The 23317-nt window shown below is 36.9% G+C and overlaps 1 protein-coding gene across 1 annotated transcript in view; it reads right to left on the reverse strand.

Moving 5' to 3' along the window:
* FARSB (phenylalanyl-tRNA synthetase, beta subunit) overlaps positions 1 to 23317 on the reverse strand; it is a gene marked incomplete at its 5' end in the record, with an annotated part of 38576 nt that overhangs the window by 10205 nt on the left and 5054 nt on the right. The window contains 9 exons of the mRNA XM_009706971.1: positions 5683 to 5835; positions 12326 to 12443; positions 14170 to 14262; positions 17182 to 17262; positions 17686 to 17893; positions 18306 to 18367; positions 19940 to 19991; positions 20078 to 20139; positions 21457 to 21527. Of these exons, the coding sequence (XP_009705273.1) occupies positions 5683 to 5835; positions 12326 to 12443; positions 14170 to 14262; positions 17182 to 17262; positions 17686 to 17893; positions 18306 to 18367; positions 19940 to 19991; positions 20078 to 20139; positions 21457 to 21527 (900 nt within the window). The remainder of the gene's footprint in view (positions 1 to 5682; positions 5836 to 12325; positions 12444 to 14169; positions 14263 to 17181; positions 17263 to 17685; positions 17894 to 18305; positions 18368 to 19939; positions 19992 to 20077; positions 20140 to 21456; positions 21528 to 23317) is intronic.

The raw sequence follows: 23317 nt of genomic DNA on the forward strand, positions 1-23317 counted from the left end.
AGGAAATAAAGTGCAGAGGTAATCGGCAATTACAGGGACATTAAGTGAGCAGCCACACCTACTTTTATTAGGTAATTTAATTTAATTTTGAGTTCTTAGAACTGTAGTTCTTCACGTAACTAAGCTCCCTTGATGTTGCAGAAAAAAGTGCTCAAGAGAAAAGGATGAGAAATTAATTAGAAATTCATTAGCTCTCAAAGCAGTGGCTAACATTGGAAAAGCCACAAGAACTACTGACAATTTTGCAAGATGCCTCATAATTAAGCCATTGTAATGATCAGCGCTGGAACTCCTGAAACCCCTTGCAGAATTAGGGTAATACATCTAAAAGTACTAAAATCAGTAAGATTTAAAAACCCCCTGTCCTTCCCTCTTAGTGTTGTTAATTCATGAAGCTGACTGGGAGAGGGGATGGAACTAAACAGAGAAATAGGAGTGGAAGATCAGGAGATCTTCAAGAACAATTTATTTGATAAACAAGTAGTACTAGTTTCACAACAAAAACGGGGAACACTTTTGGCTAAAACCCTATCCATATTTAGTGCTGAAATGAAAGTGTTAAGAAATCAGAAAAGCTACTTACAGACAAAAATGAGAGAAATATATTGCACTTCATAAAATGTGATTAATAACTGGCTGAATATTCATCAAGGAAACAATAAATTAGGAAAGATTAATGACTGGCAGCAACAAAGACAGCATTAGAAAGATTTTTAAGAATATTGGAAACAAATTGTAGGTAAAGTAATCTGCTAACAAGACTAGTTGAAGTTTTTATGTCAGACAGAAATGTATAAGGCTTTAATAAATATTTCTTTTCATTGGGGGGAAAAAAAGGTATTTGTGAATATAAGGTGTCTTCCAGTCCACTGAAAAAATGAGGAGTATGTTTGCTTACATCTACCAGGACTAGGATGTTTCTGAGATGCTAAGAGTCTGAGGCACCAGAATTATGGTGTAATTCTCAAAGCAAATATCCTGCCTGCTGCTGTTAACTTACAGTAACAATACTGGGAATTCTCTAGTACAAGAAAAATGTAAATGTAGTGCCAGTATTCCAAGGTGGATGACATTAATGAACAATGCAACGGCTGCCAAGATGGGCAACTGAAAGGCCAGGATTCCCATTAAGAACAATCAAGCTACAGTTCCTTAAAATAAAACAGGTATTAATAATGCCAAGTTCAACATTGGTACTAAATGTCTGTGTATATTACAGTCTCCCAATTTAAACTGATCACCAGAGATAGATGATGAGGTTCAATTTTATCCATGTAACTCAGAATTAGTCCTAGCCTTCTCTCGTCTTGTGAATTGAGAGTCACAGTCTAAATCTTCTTTAAAGTTGTTGTATAATTATTATTACAAAAGCAAATGTTTATTGATGTTCTTAGTTACGGAGATAACTATTACACCTCTAATTTCACAGCTAAACCTTACTAAATGAGAAGCTATTACTATGACTTACTATGGAATTAAAATTTTCTACACTTTATTACACCTTTCATTTAATTAAATAAGGGCAGTAAAAAGAAGGGAGTGCAATTTTTGAGAGACAACTATCAATTACTGAAGGAAGCAAGACTCAGTATGCATTTATTAAGTGCACATTTAGGTTGAATACAAACAGGCTGACTTTCCAGCCTTACTAAGCTGTTGGTTACCCTAAAAGAATGAATGGCACAAACATTTACTTAACAAAAAGAAAAAAAAAATCCCAGACTTTGCTGAAATTCACAAGAATCAATAATGTACAAAAAAGTAGCTCATGTCACAAGCTCACACTGTTCGGGGATTGTTTGTTTTCACACAAATAAACGCTATTTTGTCAAATACTAATTTTGTCATGAAGGTAGTGGGGCAGACAGTGAAGCATTACTGATGCACAGATTTACCGTTAACATTTTCTGTGCACCTATCAAATTGCTTCATTTTCATAAAATATGGATATTTTCCCTTTTCAAACAGTTTGTGCCCAATTAACTTCACTTCGCAAAGTATAGGGACTCTCAGAAGGTACTGCAAAACTATGGTCTCTTTCCTTAAATAAGGGACAGTCATTCTAAATGTTACAATGGGAGCAAGGATAATTACACCTTACACTTCACACCACTCCTTTGAAGACTGCGATACAGAATCCACTGTCAGTATTTACTAAGCCCTTTTTTATTCTTTTTAGCCTAAGTAAGACTTTACTATGGACGCAAATCCCATGATTAACATCACCTCCTGTGATCATTGTTCTGATTTCCAGAAGAAAATAGTCATCTCAGGTGGTCATCCAGAAGCACAAGATGATCAAAATGTTGGAGAAAACATACCCATTTGTGAGAGATTCAAACTTGAAATTAAGAATAACTTCCAATATAATTATCAGAATGCCTCTAATTTTCAATCCAAGGAAACCGAAACCAATGAAAGTGAACTCAAAACCAAATAATTTTATTAAATTACCTGACAATATATGACTTAATTTGTTGGCTCCTTCTACTCATATTTTTACTATTTAAAAAGTTTGATTTTATTTTGTTTACCTCCTAATCATACACATCCATACTGATTTTTACATTTCGTTAATGGTATGGAACTGGCTAAAACTTCCAAGATTTTTATGCAAAAATTTTTATTATGGAGCACATACAAATTTGAGGATTGATGCAATAATCATACTCTTTTCAATCTATGATTATGGATACCTATGCTATAAAACAAAGAAAAAAAGAAAATGCCTTTCTAGGCCAGTAATTGTAGGATTCACTAATGTATCAAAAAGTCCATTCTCTGCATTTTAAAATAACAGGTAGCATTTCAGAGTTCTGTCTTTAAAACTTTGTAATTTTGTATATTTAGTGGTAATAAGAAAAAAAAAAAAATGGTTCCATTAGTAACTTTAAGAAATTGAAAAGCACTGAGTGCCAAACGTATATTCAAACCCTTGAATTCAGTCACTCAAAACCCTCTGTTCCTTAAGGCTGCTCTAAATAGCTCTTCTCCATTTATTACCTAGCTCAGATTACACCGAAGTGTAGTGCAAAGGCCAGGGGAACATCACAATTTCACCCGTATTTTCTAGCATCTGTACTTTTTCCACAGGTGTTGCTATAAAGGCAACGAGGCTCTGACCTTAAGGTCAAATCACAGGGCACTTAGGTGTTGGTAGAACAGAAGGAGCTTAAATAACCATGATTTGCACATATGGGCCAAACAGCACTATAGCAGAGGCATTTCATTTTTCAAAGTGAGTTTGGAAAAGGGGCAAATATGTGCCCAATACATCTCTAGTTATTCTTTGTTGCTCATTTAAACCAACATTTTTTTTACCCTGTATTGTTTTCCAGTAATCACTAGAACTATTCCTTGTGTAACTCATTAAAATAAAAACAACTGGACTAAACATCTACCTTTACGCTGTGTTGCTTACTAGTCTCACGTCTTGTTTAAGATCAGGTACAGAAGAAGTATCTAGGGTATTTCTACATCAGAGTCATAGGATAAACCCATTTCTCACTGTACAAATTTTTAATTTGGCACAGCCAATAAAAAAGCATGCTCTATAAAGATGCATCTAAAAATCCATGCCATGAGTAATGTCCTGATTTAAAACCTCTGAAGTAACTTGCACTGTTCTGAATTATTTCCGTATCCTGCAGTCTCTTAAGCTGTTACAGGATATCTTTTTTTTCACTCAGCAATTGACCTTACTCCATCATCTGCTGACATTTTCTCTCACACATGCTTAACTGACAGATTGTGAAGCAAATTTAAAAAAAAACAACCAAAAGACAAAATAACAAAAAAAAAAACCCAAAAACCAAACAACAAAATCCCCCAACTACTTTGACTTCCAACCATCTCTGCAGTAAAGGTCTTAAGTAAGTTGGTGCAGTGACCCTGCATTCACTATGGCACTAGTGTATCAGCCGTCTGCATTGTTACCAAGGTTAAATTCCAATGTTAGGAGATCTGCAAGGATTCTACATGCCATCTCAGGAGAGTTTCAGAATCACTGGTGAAATAGAAAGTAGTAGGCACTTTTTTTTGTCTATAGCCAAAAGCCACAAACTGCTTGTAATATATTGCATATGACAACGCATAATTCATCCTTTATACTAAATGCATTGTGGACTAATGTCCTGGGAATGCAGGGATTTTGAATGGGCATTACAAATCCCACAGCATCAGGAATATTAAACAGCGCTAGTATTTAGAAATAACTTCTTCACTGTGTTAGGATTATTTTTTGAGGTCTTTTTTTCCAGTTTCTTGAAGCCAGCCATACATCGTTGAAATGATACAGTACAGAATATAAACACTTGCAAATATTTTCAGTACTAAAGCAAACTCCTGCTATGTCGACTCAAAAATGAGCTACAGAAGAGTTTTGAAGTGGAATCTAACAGTTTGGTTTGATGTCAGTGACAGCTGAGTACCCAATTCTCAGAGGCTCTTCTAACCTCCCTCCCTGCCCCACACTCCCCTTCCAAATATGAAGCTTTGCTATGACCTGTTCTGTGCTTGGCAGAATTAGAACAAACCCTTTGAAAGCCTGCCTAAATAATACTGAGCAAAATAGTACTTTGTCAAAAAACAGGAGGGGAAAAAAAAAACCATCACTGTGTATGACACAAAAGTGCGTTAAAGTGCTAGGAGACCACTTAGTTGAAGTGTTATGTTTGGCATCTTGGCAGTGCACTGCAAAACAGGGAGACATCTAACAATTTTTCATTAAAATTCTATGAATAGGCAAGCTCGGTCAGGCTGTTGGGAACTCTCTGTCAGTGCCACTTGTTCTGCTAAGTGCAGAATGGAGGCACTTCTTCAAGCTGAGTCAATTTGAGTCAGTGTCTCATATCTCTGAACACCAATGCATGACGTATAAGTAGAATCATAGCTGCTATCCCTGCAGTCTTGCTTTTCTACACTGTATTTACTACACTGTTATTTTAAGTAGCAGAATAGATTAGTTGCTGATGCTTGCTCTCTTTCATCAACCTACGCTCTCTCAATGAAGTAATGGGGTCAACCTCCTTGCTTTCTCTCTTACACACATATGCACATACACAGAGGAGATTTTGCACTTAAGGATGTTATTTTTAATTCATGCGCAGCTCGCCCTGTATGGAGAAGGAAGAGGGCTGTTACACAACTACTTGTCTAAACAGCAGGTTCAGTCTCAAAGACAGCAGGTCTTTGAATAAAAGACAGATAAGGCATATATCTTTATATGAGTATGTAAACAAAAGCTATAGTTAAAGCTATAAACTAAAAGATCAGGTGTAAGAAGTTGTCTTTTCCAGGCAGTTAGCCAAAGAGAATACAGTGGGTATCTGGCACATTCATCAATTCAGTGAATTCCTACTTACCCTTGCCACCAGCAGATTAATTCATTGTAAACAGTCCATGAAGCTCATGGCATATGCTTTACTGTAAGTCTCCTTAAAAAGCTGTTAACTCGCAAACTCGGATTACCTCACAGAAAGATAGCAATCCCATTTTACAATCAGTGAATGCTGTTAATGCCTTTTCATTATCCTTTCATCATACTGCAGTATGAGAGCATATATAATAATATTAATCCTTAGTGCCTACTGCTGAGAACAACCAAAATTCACCTCAGGTTGTAGGGGAACATTTGAGCTCCAGAACAACCTCTGCTGTACACTGCAGTTCTGTCTTCCTTACCTTCAGTCGCCTTGATTGTGTAGCCATTCTCTTCATTTGGTGGTACTTCAAGAAGCTGCATGACCCTGTCCAGCAAACCATGGATAATCTCAAACCCTGGGCTCTTGTTGTAATAAACTGCACAGAAATGCCTGTAGTTTCTCGCACCTACATCTGAAGAAGGAAACAATTTTGTTATCTGGGAAACTTTATCACACTTTCAACCTTGCTTTTTGCATCAGTTTTCTTCTGCTGTGCTATGAGGCACTTGGGGCTGAAAAGAGAAATGAGTATGTAAAATGGCTTCTCTGACACACCTGTCATATAATCTGAAGAAATAATGGCATTTCTTTAACCCACTGGACCCTCACAGAAATGTAAAGAAAGATTGAAAGTATCTTATGCCTTGGGCAGGAAACAGAGTTGTTACATAAAAGTATCTTCTACACAGTGACAGGTACTAAGCATATAATTAAGTGTTAAAGAAATTAAAAACACACTAGCCAAAATACAAATACTCAGTAAGCATCAAGAAACTTGTGATGCTGGTGGGAAAGTGAAATATTTATAGAACTCTGCCACATAACTACCGGTACAAAACAACTAGCCCACAACTTGAAATGAGTAATAACATTAGGATGGTAATCTATGAAAAGATCTAAATTCACACAGGTTTCCAAATCACAACTGACGCTTTTCACGAGCATCTTGGACATCCCTGCAACCAAGTGACTATGAAGAATGTGCTACATTGCACAAATTCAAGACTGTGGCACTAGTGTCTCCCACTTTGGACAGTTCCTTAAGTCAAAACCCTGCTTTCTCCCTGCTCTAAGTTTTCTTACATTATTGATTTCATCAAAATACGCTTAAATTTTTTTTTTTAAAACTTTCAAAATGAGTATGTAGTAGTATGTTGTTACACTTGTACCTTTAGGCTACACCATTGCAATACACACTCTCTAGGAAGACCGTGGCCTACTTCAAAGCTTTACTCCTTGTGGGTTTCAACGTTTTCACTTTTTGAGAGGAACAATCTAGGAATAGAGTAACCAGTCTATTGTTACAGTTGCCAATGAGTAGCAGTGAAATTCAAAATACTGATTCATGTACTGAACTCATTTATTGCCTTCAGGTTTTTACCTTCTCAAGGTTAAAATGCAAGCATGTGTCCAGCAAGGTTGGCCTATACAAGGGCAAAGTTTGCTGAAACCAGGGAAGGACTCTTTACGTGACTGTCCCTCCTCTTCTGGACATTCATATGCTTTGAGAGTATCTTAAGTTATAAACATTGCATTTCAGTTTGGACCAGACCTGCGCTTCTGAAGGAAATCTCCTGATCATCCACACTTACTGTGCTTCTGTTCACGCTGTAAAGCAACCCTGTGGCATATGAACGGGACTCCTTTCAGCTGCAATTCAGTCATGACAGGTGTTCTAGAAGGGCATCTGGATAGCTACAACCACTCCAGGGCATTCAGCACACATAACTGGGCCAGAGCTAGTCAAAAGGACAGCTTACATGCACATAGCATGGACTCTGAGTCATGGGCTGATCTCCTTCTCTACTGCACTGCTTCATAATATTGACATATAGTGCAACAAGTTACAGCCGGATTTTCATGCACAGATTTATTCCCTTTCTAGAGAGTCCTCTGGCTTCTGTAGTCTCCCAGTTGCTCATGTCTAGATGGACATTCTCATCTTTCTCTTTCACTTAACAGTGATTAGATATAGAGAGGAAATGTCTTTACTGACAGGAACTGCATTCCCTTTAAAACAAACAAAAAACCCCCAAATCCTTCTGATCTATAAATACTTATAATGTTTGAGGGGAAAGAGGGATTAAGAACTTCTTCAGTAGTGAAGGAATGAAGAATGAATGAGTAAAAAGAGCAAGTCTGTCTGGTCTGCAAGTTAAGGTAAGGCAGCAGCATGTGACATAGTTGCATGCATAGGGCTTTCATGTTTCTTTCCAGAAGTCACCCAAAAGAAAGGCACATCAAATCCGGTATATGCCAGGGTGAATTATGTTCTTTACAGAGTCAACTTATGTTCGCACTGAGCATGTCAGGACCCCTGGTCATGAAACATCTCAGCTGGACTTAGTGTTCCCAGGAAAAAAGGCACTGCACTGCCCACTGCTTATAGAAGGAGTGTGGCTAAAGATCCTTACACGGTTAGTGACTTTGTGGGAGCTATAGCTGCACCTATGGTCTGAATTGTACTTCCACATAGTTCTGGACATAAGTATCAGAACTGAGTGCCTCGGACCTCAAGAGACAGTTCTTTTCTACAGGCATCAATTGTTTCCTGCTGCATTCAATACAAGAAATAAGTGATATCAAAATCAACAGGAGCCAAAATCAAAACAAGAAAAGGAGTGGGTTCTTTAGGCAGCATAGAGTTAAGGAGTGAAGCTTCTTCCCCACAGGATTTCGTGCATGCTGGAAGTTCACACAGCTCTGAGGAGGCAGAGGAAGTTCACAGGAGATAAATCTATTACTACTTACTACAGACAAAGAACCATATTTGAGTTGGGAAGTCCCTGAGTTACTCGTGGCTGGAGAACAGGGGAGCACTCTGGAAGTAGTATATATATGTGTACCTGCTCTCATGCTTTTCCCTTGACAACCACTTTTAGCTAGTGTTACGGACAGGTTATTGGGCTAACTGAGCCTTTGGTCTGATCTGCCATTGCCAATCTTTGTGCTTGAGGTACAGTGAGGTTAAATACAAGCAGAAGCTTTAGCACTTGATTGAATGTTCCCTGAACTGTTAATATCTACCACATAAGAAATTAGAGATTATTTTTAAGTTAAATTTACATCTTGTTTATTTGCTCCAACTAACCATTTAGTAACAAAAAATTTGTCAAAAACTAAACAGGAAAACATTTACCAAGTGACTAGAAATACATGGATTAAAAAGGACTGCGAAATACAGGACCACGAGCCTACACAACAGATGAAAGCACAGCCTATTTGAACTAAAAGTCATTCAAAACTTCGAGGGCAGCAACTTCGCAATACAGCTGCAAGTTCTCTCATCGGTCACTGAAAGCTGAACTTACTGTGGCAGTTAAATCTGCATTTTGTCACTCAGGACCTTTTTCCTGTCATTATAACAATTTGCAGTGACAAATAGTGCTGGAGAATCCAATCCTGAAGTTAAAATGGCAACACAGAAAAGTAAAGGCTACAGAGAAAATACCAATAAGTGCAACATCTGATTTCTGGTCTGAGCATGCTGGCTGTTCAGTCGCACCATATATATCTCTTTCCCAGCTCTACTAAGATACGAATCAATAATACAGTCATGAATGGTGGGAATTTATTTTCATGTTGTACTGAGCAACAGAAAAGAAAATGTTTTTCCCTCCCCTAAGACAGCACACTCTTTGGGCTAGACATTCAGTAGAGTGATTTCCTGTTTTTCTGTGAGTCATTAAGCTAGCAGAATTTGTGACAAGTATCTGAATTTTAATTTCATTATTATTCAGATAGTCAATGGTGTCTTCAGATCGCTACTCTTTAAAGTACCAGAAATAAACACACACAACAATTTTTATACCTCATGTTTTCAACTGTAGAGATCCTTGGTAAAGGAAAGGATGCATTTTCAAGCATTCAAAAAAGCTGTGTTATAAAACTTACTCCTTTGCGGAGTTATATTACAACACAAGAAGTTCATTCACTACACGCGATAGGAAGGAAAAAAAAAGTATTAGGAACTGCAGGCAAAAGCTGGCGGATGTTAGAAATGCTTCAGTTCTTTATAACTCACTTAAGAGATCTCTTGTGTCATGCCATGAAACATTTCTATTTTTTAAATGAGCCTGCCAAGTATGTCAACCTAAATTATGTATATATATATTTCTGAGACTTCAAAGCGCTTCCTGGGGATGCTGCTGAAAAACAATCCAAAGGATGGGCAGCTGGTTAGGAATATGGGAGCCAAAAGAGTGCAGAGGAAGATGAATTAGTGTTCTACTCTGCCCCCTTCCAAATTAGAGATGCTTCAGAAAAATGACTTCGTGATCTGAAATGGGGCACCTGCTCATTTAAACTTGTCTCTCAGCCTCACAAAAATCCTGAACTATTTTCTGCATATAACGAACACTTCCAGACAGTTTGGAAAAAGGCTTCAAAACATGGCAGCAGCTGTATTTACAAATGATGTACATTGTGCTCAATGTGTGCTACCATAAGCTTGCCAGGTTCTCCAAGATCAGTGGTCAGAGGTGATTTTCTAATGGATTCATTTCTTTAGTTGTGGTAAGGGAGCGAAAGGGTATTCTGTTAGGACTGGTGGTGTAAAGTGATTATTTATATGCTGAACTAGTGCAACTATCCTACCAGAAGTGGCTATCTAGTGTTACAAGTTAACTATCCAAATGCTGTGTAACATACTCAAAATCAGCACATTTCCTCCTGCCTTGAGAAGAAACATTTCTGCTCAGATTTGGTTCCATTTAGTTATATTAAATCTGGCACACGTTTTGCTAATTTAGTACGTCAAACCTTTCTGCCAGATATGTCTGAAGAGAAATATGTTCAGTTCACCTTGGTAAGTATGTGTTCTGTGTAAGAAGGTATTTTATTAAAAACCAGTGTGTTTAAAAGAGCTAGGTTCATTCACACATGAATGACTACAAGATGCTATTTCAAATACAGTTAACGTCAGTACTTGTTTGACCCATACTCTTTAAATTATTAATTGGAAATTCTGCATGCCAAAATCATGAAATAATAAAATTAAATTAGTCAGTCTGATGACATAAGCCTTCTGCAGGAAATCTCATTCCATATGTGAGAGGACAACCTCACATTTTTCAGCGTTTGCAGAGTTACCAGTTATTTCTTTCTCCCCTCCCCTTTCAAACTGTTTATTAGGCAAGTTTAATTTTGGAAGTAAACTGTTAAGCTTTCAAGAGCCACAATTAATACACACAAAATAAAGGTAACAATTTAATTTGCAAATTTTATAAAGCCAGAATAAACGCACTCCTTAGTCCAAGACAAATAACCCCACTCTTGGTTCTGAAGAATCCTGATGCTATTCTGCCATCTCTATCACATTTTTCACATTCTAGCTAACTGCATGCCCAAGAAGGAATGGGCTGCACCACCAAACTGTCTGTATTTAATAAAAAAAATCTTCACGGTTTGCTAAAACTGCTTATTTTACTTGGCAAGGCTCTTTTTTCTTTAAAAAAAGAACCAAAACAAAACTTACAGATTCATCACCAAAGCAATTTACTGGCCATTTTGTTTATGCCTTATATAAACCTTTGTTTTGCAGATCTCAGATACCTTAAACACAACCACTACAATCTGAAACCAGATAATAAAACAACAGATTTCTGCTGCTGAATTTAAAGTAATGTCAGCCTTTTTCACTGAGGCAAAACTTCAGTTGTAACTCAGTGTACATGCACTTCCCGAAAGTTCTGGCTTGTGCACTCGTTTTCCGCTAATATACCATATAGAAATAAATTAATCAGTAAATTTTAGACAAATTTTTAACATTTAAAAATCAATTTTTACAGTTAATTTTACTTTGATACATTTTTCCAGATAAAAAAGATAATTTGAAATTTTGATCCTGTACAGTAAAATCAGTGCAAAGAGGCCCCAAAACACAGGAGAGATTTCACTGAAGCTTTTGAAAAGTGAACTAGCTGCTTTGGCTGTTTCACGTAAAACAATTAAGGTTACAGAACAATTCAAAGGCAGCCACACTTTCTTAGTCTAGTTGGATGAAGTGGAAAGATAAGGAAATTCTTTTGATAGATGAGAGAGGAAATTTTATACTGTTGAGCTTTCTATTTATTTATACATTTTTATACACAGACTTGCTCCATTCTTTACCTGTATCTGTGCTACCAATCTAATTCTTCATATTGGTTGTCAGTTTCCCAGAAGATAACTTTGGAGAACAAATACAAGCAATCCTGTTTAAAGATGATGGAAAGATGGAAAAGCGATTCATGTTGAGGAGCACTGACCCCAAAATTTTCCTCTGAAATTAAGTTCTCCAGAACAGAATTTGTCTGCAAATACAGCCTGCTGTTCCCAGGCTCAAGACATACTGCTTTTCAGTTGGCACAGCACCGCACATCTTTGAGACTGCAGCAGTTTAAGCAGGCTCTAGTACTGTAATAGCAGCATGCCTTCGATATTGACTACTTTCCAAGGTTTGTGCCACTTGAAAACATGACTAGCAGGTAGTTTCTCTCATCAGTTACATCCCTGATAAGAATACAAGGAACACTAGATTAAGAGCAAGTAAAAACAGGTGCATCAACATAAGCAATTTTGAGCAGGTTCTTTTCTGGTGCAAAATTGTCTTGCATTTATCCTTGCAGTCTTGCAGTATTCTTGACAGATTTTAAGGGATATTTAGATGCCTAAGAATATTTGCAATGTACCTACATGCACTTTTGAGAGGGCACTTAAAATGGAACCATATCTCTAGCCACTCTAAAATGTAGCCTATTATGCCAATCTCTTAACTCTTGTGCTGTGCACATAAACAAAAAAACCCAAGGTAGTATTGTAACAACTGTTAAATTTTTAAAGAAATAGAGATTTACTTACTATTACCATTTGGTATGTAAACATATTTCCATTATCAAAGATTTTGAGGAACCTTCGCTTACCTGCATTGGGATCTTTTACTACAATGTCAGAAATCTCAAAGAGTTTGAGAGGCAAGGGCATCTTTCGATTAGCAGCAATAGTTTTCAGCAGCCCAGGAAGGAGGGTTGTACGTGCCACCTGCAGGGCAAACATGGATGCTGCAAGTGAAATACCTTCCAAAATAGCTAATGTTAGTTTTCTTAATTTTTTGCTTTGCTCAGTTGTAACAAGAGTTTAAAAGTAGTCTGCACTTATCTCTTATGTTTAAGCATCTTTGCTTTAGAATTATTAAACTTGAAAATGTACATTCTCTGCATGTTCTTTATACTGGATTTTCTGAAGGAGCGTATATGTGAGCTTAAGAATACGTATCATTTCACAGATGCTTGAGCTGCAGCACAGGGTAGAAAAATAATATAGAAAGAAGTGCAAAAAAAATTCCCATTAATTTAAGCTCACTTATGCAAAAGGTAAATACTAAGTGTTATTTTGGAAATATTAAGTGATATCTGAAATATTATCTTGATACCTCCTGATACCAATCAATGATATAGGCAGAACCTAAGTAACAGAAATGGATATATTTAGATTGTGGTTGTGGACAACCTGAAATACATAGAAAACATATGCAAAGAACCCAAGCAAGAGGCAAGCATATTACTCTTCTTACAGATACATTCAAACACTTCCTTAGAAGTGCACCTTTTTTTTTTTCCCAAACTAGAAGAGTGTGATTCAGTAAATCTAATGGAAAAGGGATGGGAGTCACTGCTGCTTGGCTGCAGGTAAAAAGTTACCATGTGCTCAGCCACAGTTACTTCTTATCACCAGTCATCCAGCATTTCTGTCTATTTATCCTACTTTTCCTAACCAATGAAGAGTTCCAGCTGCACAGTCTGCTGGAAGAGGATCCCTGGCATCATCCTGCCCTTGTCTTGCTGGCAGAGGAAGGGGGAAAAGCCATCCTGATGAATCCCATCACAGTGAACATCTAAAGCTGAAAGTTTATAGTACATCACAGAGAGTAATCCTTCTGAATTTTCAGGGCGGCCTACAGATTTTAAAAGACTGAGGCTATTTTTGCCACAAGGAATATTCAGCCAATAATATAACTGCTTAGCAGCATTGCTACTGCTAAGGCCTGCAGTCTTTGAAGAACAGGTATCTGAAATTGTACCTGGTTAGAGAGGCTACCACTTTTTCTCTTTTTGTTCATACTCAGTATTGTTTGTTTGTGGTACATTCTATATTGCTCAGTTGTAATCACCATGCCAAATGCTATATATGAACAGGTGATATAGTCTAAACAGGCTACAACAGTGTCTTGCGTGACTCCTTATTTGTGGTACCAAATAGAACAAAAAATACATGGAGGTAAGCAAAAATTCTGTTCTTGAATCTCAGGGCAGCAGAAGACTGTCTTTTGTATTAGAATTAAAAAAGAGCAATAATAGTTAATAGTTTTTACAAAAAACATTTCCTATCCAGAGCTCAGGAAGTTTAGAGATTGCCAGGTCTAGTAGTTCCATTTATATTGAATGGCTTTTCTAAATGCAGGAGTTGATCAATCATCTGGGATTTTCTGTAATAAGATGGTTCAATTTTGCCACATGCTGTCATACACAGCGTGGCATTTTATTTTATTGAAAAGCTAATAGTATTTCACAGCGAATAAGGTATTTCTCAGTGAATTCTCAGAAGTTGACTGCTAGCAAGTTTAGTACATAAGTATGCACATCCTTTTTAATGCAGGAAAAGTAGCTCTATCGTTTATAAATTTTATTTCCCGTTGGTTCCTTTCTTTCCTTTTAAAATATAGAATCCGTGACAATGTTGCTGTCAAAATTGACCTGAATTATCTCACCTGAAATTCTGCAGTTTTGGGGTTTGCTATGCGCACTGCTTTTGTTGCAGAGATATCCATGCCAAGTTTATCTGCAATGTCTTCTTGAGAACACTGAGAAGAAGAGACAAAAAACCACCAAGGTCAAGTAGTTAAAATAGACAGTAAGCCAATGAAGAAATCTGATATCAAGAATGAACAATGCAATTGTAGCACTTGCTCTGAGGCCCCATAATATGTGCTCTCATGTGCAACACCCACTCATAATAAAAATTAAGCCCCAGTCTTAAAACTAAGTAGGCAAACTGGTTTATCTACAAATGTTAATTACTAACCAAGACAAAGCTAGTTTAAAAAATAAAAGGCAAGTGTTTATTTAGGCTTCTGTCATGGATTGCTGTCATCTGTTTTAAAAACAGAGGCTCAGATTCTGTCTCCCGACTTGCAGTGGGTAAAGTATTTTATTCTGAAAATAGCGCTTGTAAAGGGACTGGTACCCAAGCTTCCTCACAAAGAAAACAATCCCTTGGAGGCTACTTACAGAAAGTAAAGTACTGTCTATGAAAAACAGGTCATATGGCCAAGTCCGCTATTTTCATAGCTGCATAGGATTCTCATAGTTCATTGTTGTTTTCATTTTTTGAGTTGGACTATTTTTAAAGCCCTTATTCTCAAGGTGTATTTTTAAGCTGGTCAGTAAAGCAATACACACGCACTTTATCAGGCTCAGTTGATGTCTGATACAGCAACAGATGCTACTGGTAAGATCCACACCACAGATTTCCAGAATTTATAGCTTTATTAATGTATTAAAGAAACCAATACCAGACTAGGCATGTAATTGAAGATTTGCTAGTATACTGCAGTCTCCCAGAAGTGTTCCCTTTGCACTGGCAGCACTCCGAATACTGTGTCGATATACCAAATGCGAGGAAAATGAGCAGATGATACCATCTGAAAAAGTGGATTAGTGAATGAAAAAAAAAAATCTTAAATGAATGTTGACCTTAGGAGGAGAAAACTGTGTTAAACAGTTTTCAGATGTGTATCTAAACTACAGTATGTTACTGTGATTTAACTAAATGTATTTTGGCTAAATTGGAGCTCCTCACAGAAAGCAGTGTTATTGTGTACAAGTATAACTTGCGGCTTAAACCAAGAAACAGATTGTATGCACAAATATATAAGCAGTGTTTGTCATATAACACTGGGCTACAGAATGTTGTAGCATAAATGATATTTGTCATAGTCCTCGCATTGGTGTTTTAATAAAGTGTTGGTGACACAGCAGACTCTGGGTTTCATCATGCCACAGCAGAAATACAAATATGTAATGTGGTAACATGATATACTCCGTGATCTCACAGACTTCTGCTGCTGCAGTTCATAAAGGTCCTCAGTTGTAGTGATGTAATACATTCAATGTTTTTAAGCATATTACCTATTCAGTGCTGAAAAAAATTACTTATATTTATTAATGAATAAGGAAAATCTGTAAAAGCTTGACTACGTTATATATATTATTTCTCCAACACGGTACTACCGCAGGTAGTCCGAGTATCTTTGTTGAATACCAGCACTGCAGGAAGTAATAATTGTTATTGTCCTGGTTACTTAAATACAAAATATTAAAACTAGAATATATTTTTCAGACTTCATAATTAGCCCAAATTTTGCTTTTGAAGCTCCATCAAATCTGAAGGTGTTAAAATTTTATTCAACTCATTTGGATTACCAACTTTAGCTGCAATACCTGAACTTTTCAAATGCGTGGAAGTGTTTCAGGAGCCTGCATCACTGTATCTTAAAATCTTTGAGTAAGTTATCAAAAAATAATCTGTGATCAGATAACTATCTCTTCAAAGGTTGTGTACCTTCAAGAATGTATACTTCTGGCCATCTAATAAGTTTTAAGTTCAGGAAAAGGATGAGAAATACCACAGAGGTTTTAACAGAATATGCAATGGTAGCTCCCCATGTGCTAAAACATCCACAAATTGCACTTTAAGGCAAAGGCTTTGAGCAGATCTTGCAACAGAAAGGATTTTCTAAAATAGGTAGTGTAATTTCAATAGCTGACTATGCCAATCTCCATGTATGGGCAGTTACCACATACATTTGGAGGGCATGGGGGTGTACTTAACTTTTTTTTTTTAATATTAGATCAGGTTCTCTGATCCAGTTCACAACTATGGCAAAGGGGTATGGACAAAGATGGTGTTTCCTACTCAGCATTTTATGAATGTTGCAACAGAACAATCCTGTTGCAAAATTTCAGTATTAGAAATTATGCCAGCTGTTAGTACTGGAGTGGCACATGCTGCTGTAGTCATAATTCTTGGTAAAAGACTAGTGGCATGGTTGTAACAGATAATATGAATAATACCTGCAACCAGCAGTAACAACAATTACTATATTTTTATTTGTTCTTCCATGCAAAAAAACCACCCACCTGTAGTGAAATTTACAGAGGAATTTTGGTCCCCTTAGTGTGCATTATAACTTTTTTACAGGTATTCTTAAACTCTTTGCTGACTGATTAACTACGTATCAGTTTGGTATCTAATGCAAGGAATCATGGGCAAGTGATGATACTAAAAAGAGAAAAATAGAAACGGGGTAATCTCTAAATTGTAGTAATATCCACCAGAAAGTACTAAATTTTTGTGTTTGATTTCCAGATTATTGAACTATGATGAATTTCACATCTGGTGATCAAAGTCTTGACAGAGACTTGCTGTCTTACAACTTCATCCTATCAAGTTAAACTAAAAACAGTACTTAAGCAGCTAGTCTTCCCTCTATACTTAGAACTACATGCCACACTAACAGTGACTTAGTCAATTTCTCTGAGGTACAAACTCACAAAATATTATAATTCCAAAGCACTAGCAAACAATCAGCTGCCAAAACAGCAACAGATAATACTGGTACGTTTATACAACAACATATCCTCAGACTACTCTCTGCAGTTTTGGCTGCATCATTGTTCCAACATGCAACTAAGAAAAATATGAAATCAATATAATATACCAGGGCAAAAGTGAGTGCTTCAGTGAATCCAGCAGCTGCCAAGTCCAGTCTCAGAAGTTCTGTGAGCTTATTGAGGGGGAGCTAAAATGAAACAAATAAGTTTTCAACTTCCATCTAAAACCATTTTTCTATTCTTTCCCGAGGTGATTCTGCCTGTTACATTACAGTCAATTCACTAGGGAGGTACTACGCTTGTGTGCTTAAAATTTTTGAAAGTGTCAGCCAGCTGCCTTTAGGCTTGCCTGAGGAAATGAATCTCCCAATTAGAGATTTAATACAGGCTCCCTACTTAAACCCTGTCTTTTTTCAAGTACCAGCAACCACTGGTCTTGGACTTACTCAAATCAGTGGGGCATCTGTTTTGTATCCTATCCATGGTAAATACTTCTCAAGGCAAAGCATGTCAAAATATTTAATTCCTAGGTTCTGTTTTCCCCAAAGCCCTTCTGGCATGCACTAGTCATTTACTGACAACAGAGCGTTTATTTGAAGGGGCAATCTTACTTGATTAGCTATGGTGTACGTTTTCGGAATAGTCATCTGAATGTTGTTATAACCATAAGCTATTGCTGCATCTTCTATGATATCACATGCATGGATAATGTCCGCTCTGGTAGGAGGGATTTCAACCTCTATATTGTTCCCATTCCCTATGACGTGTGACTTCAAACACATCCTAGTCAGCAGCTTTGCAAGGCCTGATGGAGTTTCACTGAAACAAAACAAAGAATAGTAATTTATGGATCTCGTACTATATCGACTGGCTTTTTAAAGTAATCAGTGTTCCTGCTGCATTGCCTTATATCCTGAAGAATCTCCAAGTGCTTTCTGGACTGTACATAGACAGTATTCAATCAGAGACAGCTCAGATTCTGACTCCTGAGACGGTCATTTTTCTTTACTTCATAACAGTTGTGTGAGACCATAAAGAATCATTCACTTTCATTGAAAACAGGGGAAGAAGTCTTACAGAGTTTATCTAATTACCCAAGATAACTCCTGAATTTTTGATAAATTAAAAAAAAATCATAGTGTAAACATTTTTGAAACAATGCAATGATCAATGTTTTCTAGTACCTTTTTCATGATTAATGAAAAAGATTTTTTCATTTGCAATAACACACCTGATTCCTATTTTCTTGTTAATGAGTTCAGGTTTCACTTTCTCTTTTCGGTAAGCCAGTTCCTAAAAAGAAAGACAAAGCTTTTCAGCATACACAATGCCTGCATTTCTACCTAAGAGGATTTGATTTGGACATCTTAGTAATCTAGCTTCTTCTAATTACGATACTAAAATGACATCCACAGAAGGCAAGTGTGGAATATTAGCCTAAACTTACGTTTTCAAGAATCCTGTCACCTTAAAATATTGTTATAGTAAGCGATGCAAAAGTTGTTCTCAGTTAAGCTAGAAGGTTGAATGCCACATGAAATCCCTGTTACTGAAATTTCCGATAATTTCTGGTACGTGCAAGTGACAGTTGCCGAAAGTTTCTAGACACCGGTTCATCCTAAGTCAAAGCCCTAAAGCAGTGAGTGGTTGTGCAAGAGATCTCATGGTCTAGTACAGATCAAATTACTTTTAGGAGGAAAAGGAAAGAAAACTTTCTATTTCCATATTGGCACAGAAATGCCTACTGGTATTTTACTTAGAAAGTTTGCAACATATTTAAGAAAGTTATTTGTCTGTATTTACTTAGGTGTTTCTAAAATTCTAGATATACAAAACCTTAAAAAACTAAAACTTTGGGGATTTTTTGCTCTATTTTATCTAGGGAAGCTACTTTGGTTACTGCAGAGATTTCTGTTTTCTTGGGTATCTCTTCATGATTCTAGGTCTTTCCCCTGTTGATTAAAGCTGACATTGCTAAAAGAAAAAGCTGAAGTACCACTAGAAAAATTCTTGGTAAAAATAAGTTTCTTTCCCTCTAAACATTTTGTACTTGCTTGATACATGTGATTTTTATGAACTCAACCAGATCTCTGTTTGTCTTCAGTTACTTTCAGAAAACAGGAGGAATTGCTTGCTTTATACTTATTAAGAGAACAAAAAAGTAAGACTCCATTACTGCAGAGAGGTCTGCCTGGCACTCTGAATGCAGGCAGACCTGCACTTGCAAGTCAACATCCTGCCTTATAAACCTTTATATAGTTGGAGTCTACAAAGTGAAAGACAGAAAAATCCAGTGCTACCACGTTATTTTAACTGAAGGGCATTAAAGCTTCCAAATCTGATAAGTAAGTTATGTTGAGGCTGATTTCAGTTGTCCACTGGCTTAAGGCTGAAGGACCTCTTCCTGCATTCATTTTTCCTGTTTTGGAACACATAGGTTTTAAAAGCTTTAGACACAGATTATGACGCTTGACTGCAATCTTTACTTGTTCCTGAAAAAGTTCGTATCACATGAACTCTAAACCACAACAGTGGTTACCACTTGTAACTTTAAACCCTACCTTTCTTTTTGGAGTATTGGGCTATGTCAGTGAGACTGTATTTTTAGCCTTATCATAAATTAGTCGAGCTTCAGAATGAGTTTCCTAGATCAGGGGAAGCTGGAGCTGGACTTATTTTTCGTGGTGCTAGAGAAGGCCCCAACTTGCTAATACACAGACAGTGCCAAGCTGAGCTTTTACACTGTACCTCAGAACCAGTACATATTGCCTCTGCAGAAAAAGACGACAATGTCACTCTTACCAGCCTTTGTGTAAATAAAATCCTTTCCCCAAGGATACTGAGATAACATATCACTATGCTTACCGGATAGATGTGGGTCTTCCCATTAGGATAAACTACTTCTGCTGCTTCAACACTGAGAGAGACGGAAAAATAGAAGTAACAATGTTTTTAACACATGGCCCAAATGTAGTACCTCTCTGACTGGAGATTTATACTCACGTGAATGGCTTCTCGCAATATTCACTAAACATCGTGACTATAATATCAAGAACAATTTTTGCCTACAAAATAAAGATAATAGTCACATTGAAATCCATCATCTACTTGTGAGGAAGTAGACAAAATATCTTAATAAAAAAGGGGAAAAAAATCTTGTCTTACACTTTCTTTATTCTATAGTATTTAATAACTTAACAACCAAAATCCTAGCAGTCTAGAATACTAGATTTAATTTAAAAAATGTTTTTCTTCTGCTGCAGAGACCTTTACGTAAAAACTTGAAACTTTCAAGTTTCTGAGGTATTTGTGTATGTATCTTTGCTAAACTCTGTTCTGAAGATACAAAGGGGTTTTATTACCAGTTGGAACTGGGTTTTCCCAACCTTCAGTCTAATTAGTCATTTCACTGAAGTTCAAGTGAGAATGTAGAGGTTGAAGGACTGTGCATTGTTTAGTAATACGTTATCAAATAACCTCATCTGTAAAATATTTTGTTTTACAGTTAATATTTTAGGAGATTAGTATAACAGAACATAATCATGAGATTCAGATCATCTTCTTAATCTACAAGGGTTGGTTTTTTGACGCCTCACAGTATAATTTCCTTCATCTAAATAGCACAGCACTATTTTTATTTTTACTATCAAGGCAAGCAGTAGCAAGAAGCAGCTATTTATTAGTTTGCTTAGAAGCCACTCCCCAATGTGCAAATTTATTTCTGTCATTAACATATCATTGTGTAGTAGGGTAAATTAAAAGCGTTTTTGCCCTTAAGCATCAAGATACACACTTTAGGGAAACTATCAATGAATGCACAACCTATATTCAAGAACAGGCAATTATAACTGCTAAGCTTTCATGCTTCGCTTTGAGTTACAGAATTTGCATATGGAAAGACTTCGATTTGATAATTATTTGCACAGCATCCCTGCTTGAAAAAGATAACTAAGAAGAAAAAGTGTCGTCTTCCTTCCCTCAGCCCAAATTTTAAGGAGGAGACAAAATGATTCTTTACAAAGAATATTCTGGCAAAATAGGCAGTCTTAGTGAATTTTCTCTTTTCAAAGCCTTTCAGATGTAGAAAAAGTGCTCAACAAGAAAAAAAGCCCCTAATTTACTTAAATTACTTTCTCGTACAAACTGAACACTTAGTGTCAATGTAAAGACACAGTAAAAACAAAATGCTGTCTGTACAGCAAGCCTGAAAATGTGTTGAGGCAATTCCACGTAGTCCCGCAACTTATCCTGTCCTTTTGAAAGCGGAGGTTGGCTCCATAAAGTAAATGCTTGGCTATTATAGGTCTTTGCATTGCAGCCCTATCACCCAAAGGGAAAACAATGTTGTTATAACGTATCAAAAGCAGGAAAGATAAATTTACCTTTGTAATATCTGTGCCTGTACATTCAATAAACACATTTCTGGTGTTTACACTTATTTTTGTATGATCTCCTAAAACATGTGAAGACAAAAACATGTTAGGAAATGTTATTACTTTTCTTGCAGTGACATTGATACCGACTCCTTTTGTGATTCAGAACTATCATTATCATCTTCTGCAGCTTAAAAAGCCACTGTCTACTGCACCAACGTTCACAATTCTTATCAGAATAGCAGCTCTTTATTTTTAAATTTATGAATCAAAAAGAGGAAAAAGACAGACCAGACTCACTGACCGGGTTATGCTTTACATTGAAAGACAACACAAATCTACAGGTATCTGGGCATCCGGCTGAAAAGGCAAACCAGCAGAATAGCGGCCATCTGCTGGTTGCAAAGTGGTTCTGCACTGCCAGAGCATCTTGGCTTTAGCAACACATTGGTGTGCGATGTGCATAAGAAAGCAGCCTTGGACAGGAATGAATTAAATGGTTTTTAAAACTGGATTTAGACTGACGAATATCCATAGCTACTTCTGTGAATAACCAAGGTCTCTTGACACTGTGCTTATACACTATGGGTTGGTCTACATTAGTGATTCAGGTCCTAGTATGGGTTCCTTTTAGGCATGAATTTGCTTTGTGTCTACTGGGAGTCTACTGCAGCACATCACTGATGCACTCAAAACTGTTTCTCATCTCGAAGAAGCAAGGCAGAACATACATTTAGGGGCATCACCTAAAGTGTCTCTGTTGCAAATTGAATGCAAACTCCCCCAGTAGTTGGTTCCCTACAAAAGTGGGGTTCTGTTAGTAAGCCCTAAGCAATCTAGAGCAGCTGTACAGAAATCTGCCTCATATTGTCTGTTAGGGACAGATGTGCAGTGCATACACCTTGAATGAATTTCATTGCTGGTAACCATGCAGCATGGTCATACACAGTCCTAAAATTGTATGGGGTTGTGCCAAATCCAACATCTTTGTCCTTCTCGCCTTTCACTGGATCACTCACTAATGCAGATGCACCCCACAGGAGGCAACGGGAAGCATTTGGATACACATGGGCATTCTTGCTTCCTTCATTTGACCCTCAGCAAGTCATTCAGCTTCTATGTTTTAGTTTCCTACTTGAGAAACTAGGTAACAGCTAGACTGAAAGTTAGGTGCACTGAAGACCTTAAGACTGAGGGATCTTGTATTCTGTTCCCTTTGATGCTGTGCTGTACCTCTTTGCAGATGGAATGTATTTCTGGACTCACTTCAAAGCAAATATAACCTTTCATTTAAGTGCTTGAAGATAATCCAAAAAAACAATACAGATGTTTACATTTCATTATCTGTTTAAAAAGCACCTTTAACCTGGAAGCTTCTCTCAAATACTGTTCTTTAAAATAGAGACAGGTATTAAATTTAGCTCAACCTTTTTAGCTGATAAAATCTAAACAATATCCAATGCTTATACATGGAACAGTCCAAAGTTGGGATAAGCCTAACAAAGAAGGATCAGACACAGTGGTTGACACCACCTTCAGTTCAGAACAGTTGCTCTTACTAGTCCCTGTCACAGAGTTTCAGCTGCCTTTTAAAAAGATTTGGGTTAGCTGTTTAAGATATGGATAAGGTCAATTAGGAAAAATACATCCAAAAAGATCATCACTGCAGATTTTACTGGTCAGTGTAGTCAAAGTTACTGACTCTTGACCTAAGTATCTAGGTATACTGAAATATCTTTGTTAAAGGGGTATTCTTGCCATGTAGTTAATTGGCTTCAGTAAACATGGTTCTCAAAAATCACCCATAGTTTCTTTTTCATTCAGAGAAAATCCATGCTTAGAAACAATGCAAAAAAAGTCTAGACCAATA

This window comes from Cariama cristata, unplaced genomic scaffold (assembly GCF_000690535.1).
Source record: "Cariama cristata isolate BGI_N322 unplaced genomic scaffold, ASM69053v1 scaffold7199, whole genome shotgun sequence".
NCBI lineage: Eukaryota > Metazoa > Chordata > Aves > Cariamiformes > Cariamidae > Cariama > Cariama cristata.